This window comes from Neolamprologus brichardi, chromosome 15 (assembly GCF_056152115.1).
Source record: "Neolamprologus brichardi isolate AB-2024 chromosome 15, ASM5615211v1, whole genome shotgun sequence".
Lineage (NCBI taxonomy): Eukaryota > Metazoa > Chordata > Actinopteri > Cichliformes > Cichlidae > Neolamprologus > Neolamprologus brichardi.
This window is the reverse complement of record NC_142118.1, coordinates 23751677-23770282: the sequence shown is the minus strand read 5'-3', so window position 1 is coordinate 23770282 and position 18606 is coordinate 23751677. Positions and strand designations below refer to the sequence as shown.

Here is an 18606-nt window from a genome sequence, read left to right as displayed (position 1 = left end):
TGAGCACACTGCCTTACTATAAAAAGTGATGTGCCCGAAGCAGTGCTTAAAGCCTGAAGGAGTCTGAAACCACATAACGTCTGTGATTCAGCCCAAGGAAAATATGTTTAACTAACTGTGTGAGGGTTCATTGAACAGTCTGTAAGGACACTGTAACATGATAAACCTGATAAACATAAAAAAGGAAGACAGAAAAGAAAAAAAACGTCTTTTAATCACTTTAACAAGTTATTGCAATAAAAATCGGGTTTCTTCTTATTTTCTGGAAAAAAGATGACAATTATGGTGTGTGTGTGTGTGTGTCTGTGTGTCTGTGTGTGTGTGTGTGTGTGTGTGTGTGTGTGTGTGTGTGTGTGTGTGTGTAATGGACGTCCTGTGGGAACGAGGGGTCGAGTGGTGTGAGGTCCGAGGCGTCGTAACGACGGACGGGCGGCGAGCACCATTTAACTGAGAATAATACACCATTTCCTCCCATTCTCTCTCTCTCTCTCACACACACACAGTGCATAAACAGACACACACACACCTCCCAGTCATGTTCCCTTGTTCCAAAAGGATTTCCGACTCACGGCCCAGCACTCCGGCTCAGCGCTCCCTGAGATATTACCCTCTACACACAGAGATATTCCTCCCTCGACACGCTGCGTTTCCTGCTATAGGATGGCCCTGCTTGTCCTCTGTGACCCCTGACACCAATAAACCTCTGATATCATCAACACACACACACAGAACTGGGAGTGCGTTGGCAGCAGCTTCTCTTGTAAAACAACTTTAACTGAAACTAACTGTGTTTAGTTGACATCTGAGTTTCTGCTCATTTATTTTCGTTTGTTCCTTTGTTTTCCGTCTCAGCTCAGAAGCAGAGGTTTTCTTACTGACGCCGTGTGAGGCTGCATGAACTGAGCTGTGTTAGTTTGTCCCAGATGCAGTCCACAGCTGAACTCTGGGATAGTTTCACCTGAGCTCCACAGCTGCAAGGCAACACCTTGGAGTGAGACTTTTCAGTCCAGCAGAAACCCAAGCTTCTGTTTCTGTCAGTGTTTGGTGCCACTCTAACTAATATAACAGTTATTGTACTTCGTTTATCTCCATGATGGGTGGATGGACAGTCAAATATTCCATTTCCTGTGTGCTGTCTCACACGTCATTCATGTGGGAGATGGAACTAAAACAGCAGCTTGAGCTAAAACTTCTGGACCATGCTCAGTGCCACAAAGTGACAAGAATGTGACGATGAAGCGCAAACTCAGCACAACCCCAAAGCTGGCACTTTATCTGAGCTCCTCTGTGAGCTTGGCTCGATTTTCAGATTATGGTACGGGTTTGTGTAGATACACTGTGGACTTCATATGAATAATGCTTAACTGATGTAATGAGTGTAGCTCTTCTTAGAGCCGAATACGAGCCTCATAAAATGAGTCAGAGTTGTTCCAAACTTTAGCTTTACCAAATTTAAAACAACAGAAATGAAGCACAACAACAGCAAAAACCATAACTACGGTTTCACCGGGCGGCTTCATCAGCGGTGCAGTGAGAGAGACCTGCAGGATGGATATATGAAGGAGCATCACAATCCTAAAGTATTTTATTTTGAAAGTTGATGGGTTTAGTTCACGTCCTCTCCTGTAAGTCTTTTGTCCCTCAGACTTGACCTTCCAGGAGAGCGAAACCTGAGGACAGCTGACTGCTTCATTTTTGAAGTTGTGGTGGACCACTGGAGGGCTCCACTCACACCCAGTTCTCAGGAAGTGTTGTTGCTGTGTTTTGGAGGGAAAAGTGTTCAGTTGTGTGGTGATAAGTAATAAACGAGCAGTGTCAATCGAGAGCTCTCGTGTCGTCTGTGTTTACCTCCACATTGGTGACCCCTGACTTGAACATGTTGCAGTCCGATGGTGGCACCGACTCCGCTCTGGATGCATCAGCAGCCGCCAGCCCTCTGCCTCCGGCTGCAGCTACGTTTGCTGTGGCGCTCGAGCTGCCGGACTTTTGGCTTCACGATCCCCCGTCGTGGTTCGTGCATGTGGAGGCTCAGTTCGCCCTTCGTGGCATCTCGGCTGACGACACGAAATATCACCATGTAGTGGCTTCTCTCGACCCGCTAGCCACCCGTCGCGCGTTGACTCTCCTCTGGGACCCACCCACCCGAGGGAAGTACGCCGCCCTTAAGGAGCTGCTTCTTCGGCGCTATGCCCTCTCCGACGCAGAGCGAGCCGAGAAGCTCCTCTCCCTCTCAGGCCTGGGTGGCGGTACGGCTCTCGAACTGATGGAGCACATGCTATCCTTTCTCGGACCGGACGACGGGGGATTCCTCTTCGCCCACATCTTCCTCCGACAGCTGCCGGCGGCCGTGAGAGCCGGCCTCGCCAACTCTCCGCTTCTGGGCACGAAGGATTATCGCTCCCTGGCTGAGGACGCGGATTGTATTCTCCTGGCTACCCGCACTTTCCACGATCACGACCTAGTTTCAGTTTCGCCGGCGGCGCCTTCCACTTCCCCACTGACCTGCCCCGACGTCTCCGACCCTTCGCTGACGGCAAAGATCGCGGCACAGCGACACCACGGACGGGACCTCTGTTTCTACCATCAGCGTTTTGGCGCCAGAGCGCGCCGCTGCCTGCCGCCTTGTGCTTTTCCGACCCTGGGACATGGACCCCGCCAGCGCGCTGTAGCGGCCGCGACCGCTGGCGACAAAGAAAAACTGCTCTTCATAGAAGACTCGCGCTCTGGGAGACGTTTCCTGGTCGACTCCGGCTCCCAGAAGAGCCTCCTTCCCCCGTCCGGAGCCGACAGTTTAGCAGCGGGCTGTGGTCCGCAGCTTATTGCGGCTAATGGCTCTCCCATCCCAACGTTCGGGGAAAGGTTCGTGACTGTTTGTTTTCATGGTCGGGATTTCCAGTGGAACTTTGTTGTTGCCGCTAGCTCTGTACCTATTTTGGGCGCCGATTTTCTTTGTGCCCACGGACTGCTGGTCGATGTCGCTAACAGACGCTTAATCGATGCACTGTCTTTTTCTTCAATACCCTGTTTCACTCGCGCCATCGAGCCCCTGAATCGGGCTAATTTAGTGACTTCAGGGAATGTTTTTCAGCGTTTGCTCTTGGAGTTCCCTTCACTGACTGTTCCTAATTTCTCGAACACGGCAACGAAGCACGGGGTTGAACATTATATCCCGACGGTCGGTCCGCTGGTGTTCGCACGCGCGCGTCGCCTCGACCCCGCGAAACTCTCCGTCGCTCGGGAAGAGTTTGCCGCAATGGAGCGCCTCGGCATAGTGCAGCGCTCGAATAGTGCCTGGGCTTCTCCGCTACACATGGTGCCCAAGTCAGACGGTCGGTGGCGGCCGTGTGGGGATTTTCGCTGTTTGAATAATGTCACGGAGAACGACCGTTACCCCATTCCCCACATCCAGGATTTTTCCGCCCACCTCGCCGGCACCTCGATTTTTTCTAAAATTGACTTGGTGCGGGGGTATCACCAGGTTCCCGTGCACGCCGAAGACGTCCCCAAAACTGCCGTTATTACCCCTTTCGGCCTGTTTGAATTTTTGCGCATGCCGTTCGGCCTGAAAGGTGCCGCCCAGACTTTTCAGCGGTTGATGGACTCTGTTTTGCGCGGGCTGCCCTTCGTCTTCGTGTACCTTGACGATATATTGGTGGCCAGCTGCTCTGAGAGTCAGCACACGTCCCATCTGCATCAGGTTTTCCAGCGCTTGGCAGCACACGGCCTGATCGTCAACCCCTCCAGGGCCACCGCATTTCCGCTGACGGTGTGGTTCCGCTGCCAGACAAGGTCCGGGCCGTTTCGGCTTTTCCGCGTCCTACGTCCGTTAAAGCGCTGCAGGAGTTCTTGGGGATGGTCAATTTCTACAACCGCTTTCTCCCCAGAGCTGCGCACCTGCTGCAGCCTCTCTATGCTGCCTTGAAGGGTAAAACAGCTAAGGACCCGATTGATTGGCTCCCTGAACGCATCCAGGCATTTTCTGGGGCCAAGACCGCGCTGGCAAACGCCGCCCTGCTGGCCCACCCGTTTCCATCGGCGGAGATTGCGTTGACCTCCGACGCGTCGGACGTGGCGGTGGGCGCAGTGTTAGAACAGCGGGTCTCCGGTGTCTGGCAACCGCTCGCTTTTTTTAGTCACACGCTTAGGGACAGTGAGCGCAAATATAGCGTTTTTGACAGGGAGTTGCTGGCCCTGCACCTCGCGACACGGCATTTTCGGTTTTTTCTCGAGGGTCGGAGCTTCACCGCATACGTCGATCATAAACCTTTGACATTCACCATGTCCAAGGTCTCTGATCCGTGGAGCGGGCGCCAGCAGCGCCAGTTGGCAGCCATTTCCGAGTTCACAACTGACATTCAGCACGTGGCTGGTAAGTCCAACTGCGTGGCTGACTGTCTATCCCGTGTGCTGGTCTCTCCCGTTTATGTTGGCATAGACTTTGAGGCTATGGCCACTGACCAACAGGCCGACCCGGACGTCCTTGCCCTTCGGTCTGCGCAAACGGGCCTTGTATTGGAGGACAGACCCGTGTGGAACGGCGGGCCCAGCCTGCTTTGCGATGTTTCCACCAGCCGTCCACGCCCTGTAGTTCCCCTTTCGTGGCGTCGTCGCGTTTTCGACTCCGTACACGCCCTCTCTCATCCAGGCGTCCGGGCCTCGGTCAAGCTGGTCAGCTCTAGGTTCATTTGGCCAGGCCTTCGTAAATCAGTGAAAGAGTGGGCAGCCGCGTGCATCCCATGCCAACGTGCTAAGATCCATAGGCACACACAGGCGCCCCTCGAATCCTTCTGCGTTCCAGGGAGGCGTTTTGATCATGTGCATGTGGATCTGGTTGGTCCTCTGCCGCAGTCACAAGGTTTCACGCACCTTTTGACTGTAGTGGACCGCACAACCCGCTGGCCCGAGGCAGTGCCTCTGGCGTCCACTATATCCCCGGCTGAACTTGTCCTCGGTCAGCCCCTCCGGGTCCCCGGGGAATTCTTGCCTGAGAGCCCGCCCCCGTGCTTCGCTCCATCTGTGCTGTCTCTCCGTCCCCCAAGAGACTCGTTTTCTCTTCCTGGCCCAGTGCACCATTGTGTGCCCAACACCTTTGTTCCAAGGTCGTTGGACTCCTCGCAGTTTGTTTTTGTCAGGCATGACGCTCATAGGCCTCCGCTGCGTCCACTGTATGACGGCCCCTTTAGGGTTATTCAACCGGGCCGGAAGTATTTCCTTTTGGATTTTGGGGGTCGACAGGAGGCTGTTTCTATTGACAGACTTAAACCAGCACATGTGCTTCGGGATGATCAGGTGGTGCCGGCTCAGGCCCCCCGCCGTGGCCGCCCGCCTTCCACTGGACTGGACAATCCTGCTGCTTCCTCTGGGAGCGCCCCCCACCTGGCGGGGCCCGAGCTATCTTCAATTTTTCCTGACCGCCCATGCCAGCCTGGCCCTCAGGCTAGTTTCCCCTCCGCCAGCTCTCCACCTCCCCGGTTCAGCCGTTCTGGACGTTTAATTAAAGCGAGGGTTCTGGACTAGGGGATGACCCTACTGGGTGTTCGGGGGGGGCATGTGTGGTGGACCACTGGAGGGCTCCACTCACACCCAGTTCTCAGGAAGTGTTGTTGCTGTGTTTTGGAGGGAAAAGTGTTCAGTTGTGTGGTGATAAGTAATAAACGAGCAGTGTCAATCGAGAGCTCTCGTGTCGTCTGTGTTTACCTCCACAAAGTGATGAAATAAAAATTCCGATGCTCTCAGAATGTGTACGGACTATTTGACTCCAGCTAAATTAAAGTTGTTACTCGACTGGTAATTTGTTGGAAGTGCAGTACTGTCATTTCATGACTTTGTGCAGGCACGCGTAAAGTAAGCAGACCTTTTAAGATTCAAAAATGTAATTACTGATCTTTAAACTGAGTCAGGATTCATCACTCGTGTCTTGGATAACACCTGGAGTTCCTGCTGTCTTCATTAACTGACCCACAGCAGAGGTTTCCATCCCGCAGGAAAAATCTGAGATTTCAGTGCATTTCAGATTTGAAGGACAGGGGTCCTGTGTGAGTCTGTGTGCTCGTATGTGCGTCAATGTGAGGACCAGTTTGGTTTTAGTCAGTCCTCGCAGTGAGACCAGTCTGTGTATCAGTGTGTATCAGTGTGTGTTGGTACAGTATAATTCCTGCATTGAATCCTTGTTGCACTGCTAACAGATTAGCAGGTGTGAAAAGACAGACGCTTCTGTGTGTGTGCGTGTCTGTGTGTGTGTGTGTGTGTGTGTGTGTGTGTGTGTGTGTGTGTGTGTGTGTGTGTGTGTGTGTGATATTCCCACAGCTCCTGGCTGTGTTCACTGAAACCCAATCATCGTGTGAGAGAGACCAGACACACACACACACACACTAGCCTTTTTCTGACATGTCATACGTAATGTTTCTGGCCAAAGCATCTTCCCGGCATGGCAGCATGGGATTGGTGGATGCAGGTCCAGTGGGTCAGAACCTCATTTTAAAGTGAAGATTGAATCTGGTGTAAAAATCAATAAAACAAAAGCAAAGTGACATCACATACACAAAACACAGTTCAGACTCACAGACAAGAACTTGAAGTAATGATTTGGTGAGGACGTTTGGCCCTCTCTGCTTCATGTCCGTCAGCTGACTGTGGGTGTTTCGTGCTCAGCTCTCCTAGCATTTATGTCAAGCTGAGGTCCAACATCTTACTGTGTCTTGAGATACAACTCACCCCTCTTTACTGCACGATGGTAACCGCTGATATCTGTGCATCAGTCTCTTTCATCCTGCACAAATCCAGCCAACACTTCCAAGTTCGTGTCGTTTTTCCTACTGACCACATTCAGCTTCCTGACCATCTCTCCAACGTCCTTCTAGGATGGAGTGTTAGAGTTAAATGGAGTGTTAAAGAAAATATTATTATTGCTTTGAGGGGAAAAAAGGGATATTTGGACCAAAATATTTGATGTATCTCTAATTCCATCACACCACAGAGACCAAAGCTCAAGCTGCAGGTTTTCACTGTTAAGACGTGCCTGAGGACGCTTGGTCACCACCTTCACTGACCTCCTGCCTCCAGTGGGCTGAAGCTGAATGTACCCAAAACCTTCATGATGCCTTTCAGCCTCCTGCTCTATCAGCCTCTTGCTAAAGTGCTCTGAGCAGTCAGTAAGACGAGAAAAGTACTTTATAAACTCTTTTTTAAGTATTTTATACTATGGAATAAAGCATCAGTGGGGGTGAGCTGCTGGAAATAAAAGGACCTCAGAGCTTCAGAGGACCTCAGGTTTGCGGTGCAGCAGTCACTCTCAGACCTGCTGCCTGATATAATCGTTGTTTTCTGACGGCCTCGTTCCCATACACGCATGCATGCGCACGCTCGTGTACGTGCGTACTCCCTCCGAACCAGACGTACCTCACAGTGTGTGTGTGTGTGTGTGTGTGTGTGTGTGTGTGTGTGTGTGTGTGTGTGTGTGTGTGTGTGTGTGATTCCCAGGCTTCGTGGGAAAGCTCCAGCGGCAGAGGAGGAGGAGGAGAAGCAGGAGAAGGAGGAGAAGGACTCACCGGTCAACAGTCCAGTCTGCAGCCGACACCCAGGCCACCTGTCCCGGACTTCTGGCTGGACACGCACCGCTGAGAGAAACCGGAACCCTGTGAAACTAACGTGACTTTTATTGGGAGAAAACGTTTTTTGTCTCAGGAACCTGACCCCGTGGATTAACCGCACACGCTCTTAGGGCACATTAACACCAGATCATCAGGACCCACCGGGTTTCGATCATTCATTCACTCCTGTCTGATCTCCGGTCAGCAAATTCGCAGGAATAAAAGAAGTCTTTGAAACCTTCGTGTCTCCTCCCGGGACAGACGGACACATTTCCCCGCCAACAACGCGCTATGAAGCGGCCGTGCGAGGACAGCAGCTCCGCGGAGAGCGAGGTAGAGGAGACCATCGACGTGGGCAGCGAGAACATTTATCCGGGGTGAGATTTCACACACGTTTCTCTTTTTCTTATGACAGAAATGAAAACATTGCAATTCGTTTAGCTTATGTCTTTATATTTCACACCGTTTCAACCTAAGTGTTGACGTTCACGGAGCTCTTTATTACTGATGTGTCTAAACAAACATTAATCGCCCTAAAAATAAATGTGAGGAATTTTAGCGGTTCATAAAATATCACAAAAGATTATTGGCAAACCTTTCATTTCTAATCAGATTTTCCAGTGAATGAGACAAAAAAGGAACATAAATAAGACATGTAAATACAGTTTTAGGGACTTTGTGCTTCAAAAATGAGTCAAACAAAAAACGTTTGCTAATTCAGGAGATCTCCTAAAAACCGAGATGAGCACAAGCTTTTAATTATTCCTGAAAGAAAAGGCAAAGGAGAACAAACATGACGAAAACTGCACTCGTTTTTACTGAGTGACGTCACTAAACCTTAAAATCCGCTCAAAGCTGGAAAAAGTTCAAAACAATAAAATTTTACTTTCAGCTAATTTTCCCTCCAAATTACTTTTCATGGTTTGTTTGTTTTGGTTTTGTTCAGTTTTGTATTTCTGAATTTAAAAGTGAATTTAAAGGTTTATTCCACATATTCTACTATTTATATTTTACTTTATTCCTGCACAGCTGGAGTGGAGCACCCACAATTTCGTTGTAGTTGTATAATGTCAATAACGGTCTATTCTATTCTATTCTATGATCACTGTTGGTGAAATGCTCAAATAATTCAGTAAAATAAAGGTACTGCAGATTCTAAATACACCCTTATAAATACCTTTAAAGTGAACTAGTGCAGTCAAATGCATGCATTTAATAGATTATCTATCTGCTTTTAATACGATCAGTTTAGTTGAGCGGTTTCCAAGTTAAGGGTTATTCCCCATTCGAAGGATCGCCTGATAAACCTGAGGAGTAATTTGCAGAGTTTAAAGGAGCTGCTTTTTCACCGGAACAGTTCAAAGACCACTGTATAAAGAAATCACGGCATACATTTTATTAAATGTGTTACAAAATTGTTACAAGACTATTTCTGTAAAACTGAACAATCTTTGTCGTTATCTAAATTTAATTGTTGCAGTATTAATATCTTAAAGGTGGTGAAACGAACAAAGCATGAAATGGAAACAGTGAAGTTAAATACGTCAGACTTACACTCTAGTAAATGTCTTCTGTAAGAAGTAGATGCGGTGCTCGTTTATTATATGTTAATATAAAATTGGGCAGTTTAGTCTAATAAAATCTGCTATATTTTATCATGCAATTCAGCATGCAGTGTTATTAATATTCTACAGTAAGTGGGATGATCTGCAGAGGAGTGACTGGATGATGGGTAAGAGATAAGAAATGAAGACGAACACATGATGAAATATAAATAAATATAAAAAAATCTGTCACACAGATTTTTGCAGCGTTTACTCTTCTCTCTCTAACCTTCATCTCTCATAAATAAGCAGAAGAATAAACTTTGCAGTCCCGGTGTTCATGTTTATGTTGACACAGCGGTGCTCAAACTCTGGGGCGGGTCCCCCTGGTGGGGCACAGAGACACTGCAGGGATCTTTGTGCACCACCAGGAAAATTATGCAGAGAGACTGAGGTGATAATTTATGTGTGTTTGTGTGTCTGTGTGTGTGTGGGGGGAGGGGGGGGGGGGTCACCGATGATTTCCTGACATTATTTTAATAAAATCTAACTTTTTATTTTTAGTTATTCATAAAAATTTTCTTGTGTGCATCATGGGCTTTTTTTCTTCTGAGCATGTCTGAAAAGGTCTGAGAGAACCAAATTCCACAGTTTGTTTATATTCCGCAGACACATGAAAGAATCTTTGGTAAGATGTGGCTCTCCAACCACGACGACGCAAGTGATGGCGAGAAAAAAACGCAGAGGGGTAAGGTCACTGTTTCTGTCAACGGATGTGTACAGGAGTATCCAATGGTGACGATTTCAACTGATTTTAATATTTTTTCTTAAGATTATCGAGAAGAGACGCAGAGACAGAATCAATAACAGCCTGTCGGAGTTACGGAGACTTGTCCCAACAGCGTTTGAGAAACAGGTACCAACCGACAGTCTCCTGTTTACCTGCTGCGTGCTTAGTGGGTGTGTCTCAATTCAGGGACAAATAAAAAACAAAAAAAAGCCAAACAATAACATTTTTAAGTTATCTAAGTGACTTATATATCATGTTTAACCTGAGTAGTGAAAGACCACGCGGGGTCTGAAAACGATGTGCCGGGAGTTTGCTGTTCTTGCCGGGCTCTAGTGACCCTTGATCACCCAATCAGCTATCGAGTTGGCGGGTAACAGACTTCTCCGAAAACGACAGAGTACTTTTGGCAATATGTCATGTCTTGATAAACCGAGCAGATTTTTGAATTTTACACACCTACTTTCTTGCCTGAAAATATGTTAAAACTTTATATTGTGACCCAGAAAGAGCAATATTTCAAACTCTTTAGCTGCGCTCCTCCACCATTGCTGCATTGACAAGAATTTTATATCATTAATAAAATACTATAAATAATAATTTAATTAATAAAGTATTGAAAAGAGTAATAAGAGTAATATTACAACTAAGTAGCTACCGCCATTGTTGGAAACTGGAATTGGCTGGGCCACACTATGAATTCTGGGATAGGTTGGGTCACTAAGGATACATCGACCCATTTTTCAAATTCGGGGAAATGAAGGACGCATTTGTCAGCCTAATTTGGAGCAGCCTTCTAATAGGGACATCCTTCCTCGCGTCGCTTTGACGTAATCAGCCTTCAAATGCAGCCTCCGAAGGATGCAGTCCCTGAATTGAGACACAGCCAGGTGTCTGTGCAGCGCTTCCACTCGAGTTTTTGATTTTAAATGAATAATCTGTCCACCGTCAGATTAGCGATGGCATTCACCTCCCTGTGTTTCAGTTATCATGTAACTAAAGAAATGTTTAAAGATTCTGGCTTTTAACGTTTATAAGACAAACGTGGAACGACAAAAGAAATACATTTGAGTGTCATCTGCAAAGAAATGTTTTCTTATATGGGGAATTTCAAGATTTGACCTTAGAAGTAGAAGACAGATGGATTAATAATTCATGAGGTCTAAAACTAAACACTAGACAGGTGAAGTAGGCAGCGAGGAGTTTCACATACATGTCACAGCGAGAAGAAACCTGAAATAATCAACGTAGTTGTCTTGAAAACATTTATCGCAGCGTGCATGTGGGCTTGTTTACAAATTGTTGCTCAGTGCATTAAACTGTTGCAGTCTTAATGGATTTTACAAAAACAGAGATATAATCTACAGCAGTTTGTATTTTTAGATTACTAAGCATTAATCACTTGGATGTTACGTTCCAAGTGGAAGATTTTACAGATGATGCATTACATGAGAGTTTTCTTTGCTTAGCAGTTACATTTTAATCGGACTTTTGATCAGAAGCTTTTGTGGATGGACAGCTGCAATAAACTCACTCCAAGTATGCTGCAAACATGGTTTTTATTTCATGTAAAACTTCAGTACTTGGTTAAAGTGGATCAACCCGCAGGCCTGGTTTGGAGTCACCCTCAAAAGATGATGTTTTACTGGAATCGGTGTGAACTTTATCTGTCGTCCCTCTCTGTCAGAGTTCAGCTAAACTGGAGAAGGCAGAAATCCTCCAGATGACTGTGGATCACCTGAAGATGCTGCAGGCCACAGGAGGAAAAGGTACCCACATTGCTCCATACTACCACAATATGATTTTCTACGCTATGGTGACAACAGCTGATTGGTAGCTAGGCCATGACTTATGGTTTGGATTTTGATCTGCTGACCTCGCATAAAAACAGACTTTGGGTATGTACTGGGAGGTCGTCAGTGTGAAAGTGATGCACAGTCAGGTTTTGGAATATTTTAAGTTAAGTAGGCAGAAAGTGACTGAATGTACGTCAGTGTGATGTCCTCTGAAGTGATACAAACAGGACTGTGTGTGTGTGTGTGTGAGAGAGAGAGAGAGAGAGAGAGAGAGAGAGAGAGAGAGAGAGAGAGAGAGAGAGAGAGAGAGAGCTAGCTAGAGGGCAGTGGTGAGTCCATGGGAAAACGGTGCAGGGATAAAAGCAGTACTTGACCCTGAGCAGCGCTGTTTGCTTTCATAAAGCGGATCGGTGGAGGTGGGGGGCGGGCAGTGTTGGCTGCGTTCACAGGCGGTCTGTGCAGCATTTGTTTGGGTTTACAGCAGCAGAGACGGAGCTGAGAGTATGTCTGGCTCTCACAAACTGAAATCATAGTGCAAACGTTTCTCTGGAAGTCTTTGGGAAGCGATGACGGCCGTTTCTCACACAGTGAAGATGAGCGAACCTTCACAGACATGAGCGTCACTTGAACGTGTTGAATATTGTCACTCCACAGGCTTACATCACTTTCGATCTTCACTCCACTGCAGACCTTTTCAGTTATGAGATACGTCACATTGTTTTAAAAAAAAAAAAAATAATAATAACGTGTCGGGTTTCTGGGATTTAGACTCAGGCCACTTTTGTTTTAATGCTCCTCAGAGCTTCAGACAAACATGAATGAACCAAGCCACAGTAAACGCAAAACTTATGCACAGTACTTTTTATGTTACATCACATGGCGTAGTGCATTAGGTCATCGTTTTCTCAACTTTGGCATTTTATTATAATTGTGGCTTTGATTAACAGAGATGCTTGTCAAACCTGGGTTTTAGTAAAATTTAGTAAGCAAATAAGCTGAAGGTTAAAAGCAGCATCTCACCTGTCTGAAGGGATCAGGCCTGCCTTCATGTTCAACTTTTTTTTTAAAAGAAATTTTAGGCATCTCTGCTGTACTGCATGCTTAATTGTGTGCAGCGCTGATTTTGGAAAGTGCCTGCAGCCAGTTACCTTCCAGTCCGCTCCTGAAGCACAGCCAGGGTAAATAGAAGACGAGACTTTATTTTCCTGAATTACTGCAAAAACAAAGAAACAAAATACAGCTCAGGCATAAAGACGTCTACATATAAATAAATAAGAAAAAATGAGGCAGAAAAGTCAAACAAAAAGAGGGAGCATGGCAGGGAATACAGGGGAAGGACTATTTATACACACTAGCCTGAACATCCAGCAGCAGTGCAACAAGACAAAAGTAAAAGCAGTCACACACACACATGGGAGCAAAGGTAACACAGGACATGAACAAGAAATAACCAAAGGAAACTGAAACAGACACAAGAAGACCCGCAGTGAACACGGAGACAGAGACAGAAAAACAGGACTGACAACCTGAACATCATCATTAGAGTCCAAAGAAAATGGAAACAGAGAACTGAGACAGAGAAGAACACGAAAGCTCAGATTATTGGTTAATCCAGAGCACAGTTGTTGAACTCCAGGCCTCGAGGGCTGACACGTCCTGAAATAGCTAAATTATCTCCTCAACATGTCTTCTCCAAAGGCCTTGTAATGAACTAATCATTTGATTCAGGTGTGTTGACCCAGGGTGAGATCTAAAACCTGCAGGACACCGGCCCTCGAGGCCTGGAGTTCGACACCCCAGATCCAGAGGTTCCCAAAGAGCCACTGGGGGGGGGGGGGGGGGGGGGGGGTATGAATAAAAAAAGATAGAGAAAACAAAACGCGTGGACACTCACTGCTAGCATAATGGAGGTTTTTGATCATGCTCCCACTCAAACGCAGAGTAGAAGATGAAGCATCGCCAAATATGTTTCCAAACCAACTTCCTTCCAAGCCAAAGACTATGATGAAGCATATCTTCCCTTTGGCTTCACCTGCACAAGTGCCAAGGAAAGTATCCCTGACAGAATTAGTTTCCCCTGCATCGGGAGCACGCGCTGGGCTGTTCAAATCACAGGCAAACAGTATCCCACATTGTGGAATTTTAGTTCACAAACACTTCTTATAATGACTAACTACTCCTGACATTTTGGAGATGTTAGCTCTTTAAACAGTAAAGTTACAGTGGGATACAAATAATATCAGGCTGATCCTGCCATGATTTGTTCCCATGGTTCAAATCACAGACAAACAGTATCCCACAGCTGTTTATGTTTTTGCACAGAGAGGCATTTTTTGAAAAATGTATTGATAGCAATGTTGAATATTATTACACAGGACAAAAAACAACTACACATAAAATAATTACACCACGACGCCTCTGCCCTTCTAAATGGAAGGACAGTAACTGCGTGTGTATATGTAAGCGTTTAAAAATTGCAGATAGTAAGAGTAACAGTATTTTGTCTCTATCCGCCATTGTAGTATTTCATCTCATGTAAACAATAACGTGGCGCACAGCGCGACGTGAAAACGGGCACATACCTTTGACGTTGCGTGATGAGTTTTTGAAAATCTCCAACCTGACAGGAGTTTAAAAAATCTCAGTTTTCGGTGATTCGAAACGCTGTTTACGTGTGGACAAAAGGTCCAAACGCATAGAAACAGCTGCGTTTTCAAAAATACCCGTGTAGGTGTGGACGTAGCGTAAAAGAGTTAGTAGTTTATTTTATTGCTACCTGTAATTTCTTGCAGTTTACTTTTATTTGTTTAATTGTTTACTAAATGTTTGAAGTATGAAATGAACTGCACGGGAGTTTGAAAACAAAATATGTCTGTTGTGGTTGGAGGTTGTGATTGTGCGGGGAGGGGTTATTCTATGTGGTCACATACATGCTCAATGAAGACATGACCAGAATTTTATTTCATAGACATTGTGTAACTGATGTCAGCACTGCTCTGTGTGTCCCAACATGGCACACAGACACAGTGTTTGCATCACCTGCTCAGGTGATCGACTCTTCTTTGTTGTCTTCTACTCTTTTTTAAAAAATTATTATTCTAATTTTACTGGCCAATTAACAAACCAGCTTACAGGTGCACTACTGCATAGATCCCAGCATGGCGCATAAATAGGAGACTGATCAGACACTGAACCCTGAACCTTCAGCTTCACCTGTGCTCACCTGTCCTCCCACAGCTGAGCTTAAACCAACACCCCGTCACCCCAAAGTGACTGAGGGAAACCTGTTTAGTGTTTCTGGTGACGTTTGTGTTTCTGGTGGAGTTTGTAATGACTGGCTGCCCTCATAATTTTTCAATTTGATTTAGAATCTGATTTTAAGCCCTGCCTCCCTCCATGATGTTAACCCCGCCCTTTTCTGCCTGCAGGTTATTTCGACGCCCACGCTTTCGCCCTGGACTTCCTGTCTCTGGGCTTCAGGGAGTGCGTGACTGAGGTTTCCCGCTACCTGAGCGCTGTGGAGGGGCTCGACTCCGGCGACCCACTGCGCTCCCGCCTTCTCTCCCACCTCGCCTCCTGTGCCTCCCAGCGTGACGCCGCCGCCCTTACAACTGCCTCCCATTCGTCACACCACCCCCACCCCCAGCAGCCCCACCCCCTGCCTCACCCGTTCCACCACCCGCACCATTGGGCGGCTGCTTTGGCCGCATTTCGTCCTTTGCCCTACAGACTTAGCGGGCTGGTTTCTCCGGACGTTGGAGGAGGCGGAGGCTCCCAGCGCGGTGTTGTCTCCTCCTCATTTTCTTCCCATGCAGACTCCACCTCCTCCTCGCCTTCTTCCTCCTCTTCCTCATCCCTCGTGCTCCCCTGCACCCCCACCCCTCTCTCCGCCTCCCTGCTTTCCCTCTCAGCGTCGTTTCCCATCGCCCTCCACGGAGGCATTCCCATCCTCCCTCACTCCTCCTTCACCTCCTCTGCTGCCAGTCCCCCCGTCTCCTCCTCCTCTTCCTCGCAGACTCCACACAGCAGCAGCAGTAAACCCTACAGGCCGTGGGGAACCGAGGTCGGAGCTTTCTGACTGTGTGCTGCTCACTAACCTCTGCTGACAGTTTAACAGCCTGGAAATGTTTGAGCTCCACGGCTGGTGTTAGCATCTCGTTATTAACTTCTTGGGGATGTTTGTGACTGACTTCCACCTGCTGCTTTCACACACTGGCTCGAATTCAGAACAGGAACGTGTGGTTTGTCTCCTCTGAGCATAGTTTTCATGTTTCAGCTGCTTCAAACTCACAAAAACTTTGTTGTTTAACCGAGATAAGTCAGGTTAAATATTGTTTATTACTAATTTACCTCAACCCCACATATACAATGCTACTTGCCCAAATGCTCACTAAAAGTTGAGATGTGAATGCGTCTGCCACTGAAAATAGGTCCCAACAGATGCCCAGTTTCCTCCTGTTTGTTAAAAACTAGCTTATTGTTCCAGTTTTTAAAACTGAGAAGCTACCGACAAGACGCCGGGTAATGCTGCTTTTCACATCCCATTGCACCGCCACACACCAGGTGTTTTTTCACTTTGATGCACCTGCTGTGCGGTCCACATCAGGGGGCTGCAGGGCCGGGGTAGGCACTGGTCTCATGTGTCAGGTTTAACAGCCAGCAGGCTGTGGTTGGTGTTTCTACTTCTGCTTCCTATATTTAAAATATAGCCCTTCACAGCAGAAACCCTGCACGCTGAAAAACAGCTGTCAGCGTGTCACGCAGCACTGTGAGAGACACATAACCAAGCCGCACCACCAGCTTACTGTGCACCCCTCAAACTCAAGCGTCCCGGCCGGGCCGGGTCACCTGAGTTTGACTCTTTGACTCTCTCAGCTGCAGTTTGATGGTGTTAAAGAAATGTCCACACAGGTGATTATGAAGTTCCATCTACAGGTGATTAACCACAGACTCGAGCACATCAGCTTTTTTTAAAGCAAACCTGACACAAACTCACGTTCACGTTTAACCTGACTAACACAAACGGACTTCTGTCGTGTCTGATCGATATGGAGAATCTATGAAGTGACAGAAAAGTGTTCCCCAACAGACTTCAGAAAGCTCAATATTAAATAAATAATATTGCTATTTGATTGTATGAAATCTTCTTTAAAGGTTAAAAAAGATGAACTGTCACTGAACTTTGAGCCAAATGTCTCTGATACCCTGTGTGCCTTGTACAAATAAAGACGACTAAACAGAGTTGCTGCTGTAGTGAAAGCTCGAGTCGTGATGTCTTTTTCTTATTTTATTTATTTATTTCTTTTATATCTATAATTAAATTGTGAACCGGGCTCTTTACCTGTTGCTCTACTGCAACCCGAAACAGCAGCTCTGCCTGTTTTTGACTCTGACGTGTTAGGCAGCGTTGAAGTCTGTAAAATGATTTTTCTGCTTCATAAAAGGTGTTTTTTTGTGTACTGACAAGCGTCTCCGATATTTTTCCACCATCATGTGTGTTAATATGGTGGACAGAATATTCAGAAATGTGTTTGCAGAGTTTATGACTATTTTTGAACAAAAAAATAAGAAACAATTCTCAACAATTACTGAGGGTTAGTGTTCAGAGAGAGATCTCAGGTAAGGCATGAGATCTCTCACAATGTAAATGCCACCTCATAATGTCATAATTACCACAGTAATGAGGTGGCAATTACATGCATGTTTCATCATTGTGTTTCACTGAACCATAAAGAGACTTACTGACAATAAAAAGACCAGACAAAATTAAAAACGATCACAAAATGTAAAAAAGAAACAGAAAATTGTCCTTAAATAGACACAATGACAAACACGTAAGACTTTAAAAATGATGCCAAGAAGCTACCATGAGAGAAATAATATCCTTAGTTATTTGACAGAAAAAGGCACAAAAACAAAAGAAAATGACCACAAAAAGACACAATGACTATAAAATGACCAGAAAGTGGCAAAAACAATACAAGGAGTCACAAAATGATGGTAACCAAAAACAAAGAGAGAATTACTCCTTTCACAACATAAGATGAAAAAGTTCAGAGAAACCAGAAAGACACGAGGAAAGGACCGTAACAAAACAATCCTGAGACAAAGTGACATGAATACAAAGACGCACAAAAATGAGACAGACTACCTTGCAGAGACAACGCTACAATGAGGGGGAAGGGGCTTTTACATGTGTGAGACCAGGTGAGCTGACTTCACCTACTTCAGTCAGGTCACGTGATCTTCCTCAGGGCTGGACAAAACAGCACGTCTTCCACCACGAGGCAAACGTTTTTACCTCAGTATGTTGGCACGTGTGACCAACCACACTGTACACACACACAGACACACACACACACTTCTCTTTGCCTTCGTCTTGTGGCTCAATCGCCATTACAGCCGGTAAATCCTCCCGGAGCAGAAAGCAGTGTCACTTCCAGCTCAGCGGAGGATTAAAGGCCGACAGGCCTGGGAACGACGCTGCGGGCCGTAAATCTGCTCCGGTCAGCCGACATGGTTCTCACGCTGCGACGTGGCTTTGAAGCAAGCGGCAGTAAATTAGGTGACATGATTCATGCTTTATATCCTCACAGAGGGAGAGGACGGATTACAGCGAGGAGGACGTGAGCTGGGCGCTGTAGTGAGTACTTACAAACTGATGACACATTTTCATCTCTTAAATTCATCAGATTCAATTTACTGCTCGGCTGTTTGACTTCAGTTAAAAGTGCAAATACCTCACAATAAAAATACTCCATTACAAGTAAAAGTACTGATAACTGTATAAAATACACAGTGACAGTTTCAGAAGCCTCAAGCTGAACATGGTCGCTGTCTACCATCTTCAAACCCTCCCTCAGATCAGAGTTGAGACCTGTTTGCTGACG

At 46.4% G+C, this 18606-nt stretch overlaps 1 protein-coding gene across 1 annotated transcript; it reads left to right on the top strand.

The window, feature by feature from the left end:
* Positions 1-7512: 7512 nt before the first annotated feature.
* Positions 7513-16957, top strand: hey2 (hes-related family bHLH transcription factor with YRPW motif 2). Its single transcript, XM_087852050.1, has 5 exons — positions 7513-7966; positions 9803-9881; positions 9966-10049; positions 11608-11689; positions 15145-16957. Exons 1-5 carry the CDS (start codon positions 7881-7883, stop codon positions 15792-15794), a joined length of 981 nt encoding a protein of 326 aa, XP_087708176.1. The 5' UTR covers positions 7513-7880; the 3' UTR covers positions 15795-16957.
* The last annotated feature ends 1649 nt before the right edge of the window (positions 16958-18606 follow it).

Excerpts from the sequence above, each read along its gene's own strand:
- hey2 (XM_087852050.1), top strand. The coding sequence starts at position 7,881 with ATGAAGCGGCCGTGCGAGGACAGCAGCTCCGCGGAGAGCGAGGTAGAG. Across the intron at positions 9,882-9,965 it reads CGAGAAAAAAACGCAGAGGG|ATTATCGAGAAGAGACGCAG; the intron begins GTAAGGTCACTG and ends TTTTTTCTTAAG. Across the intron at positions 10,050-11,607 it reads CAACAGCGTTTGAGAAACAG|AGTTCAGCTAAACTGGAGAA; the intron begins GTACCAACCGAC and ends CCTCTCTGTCAG.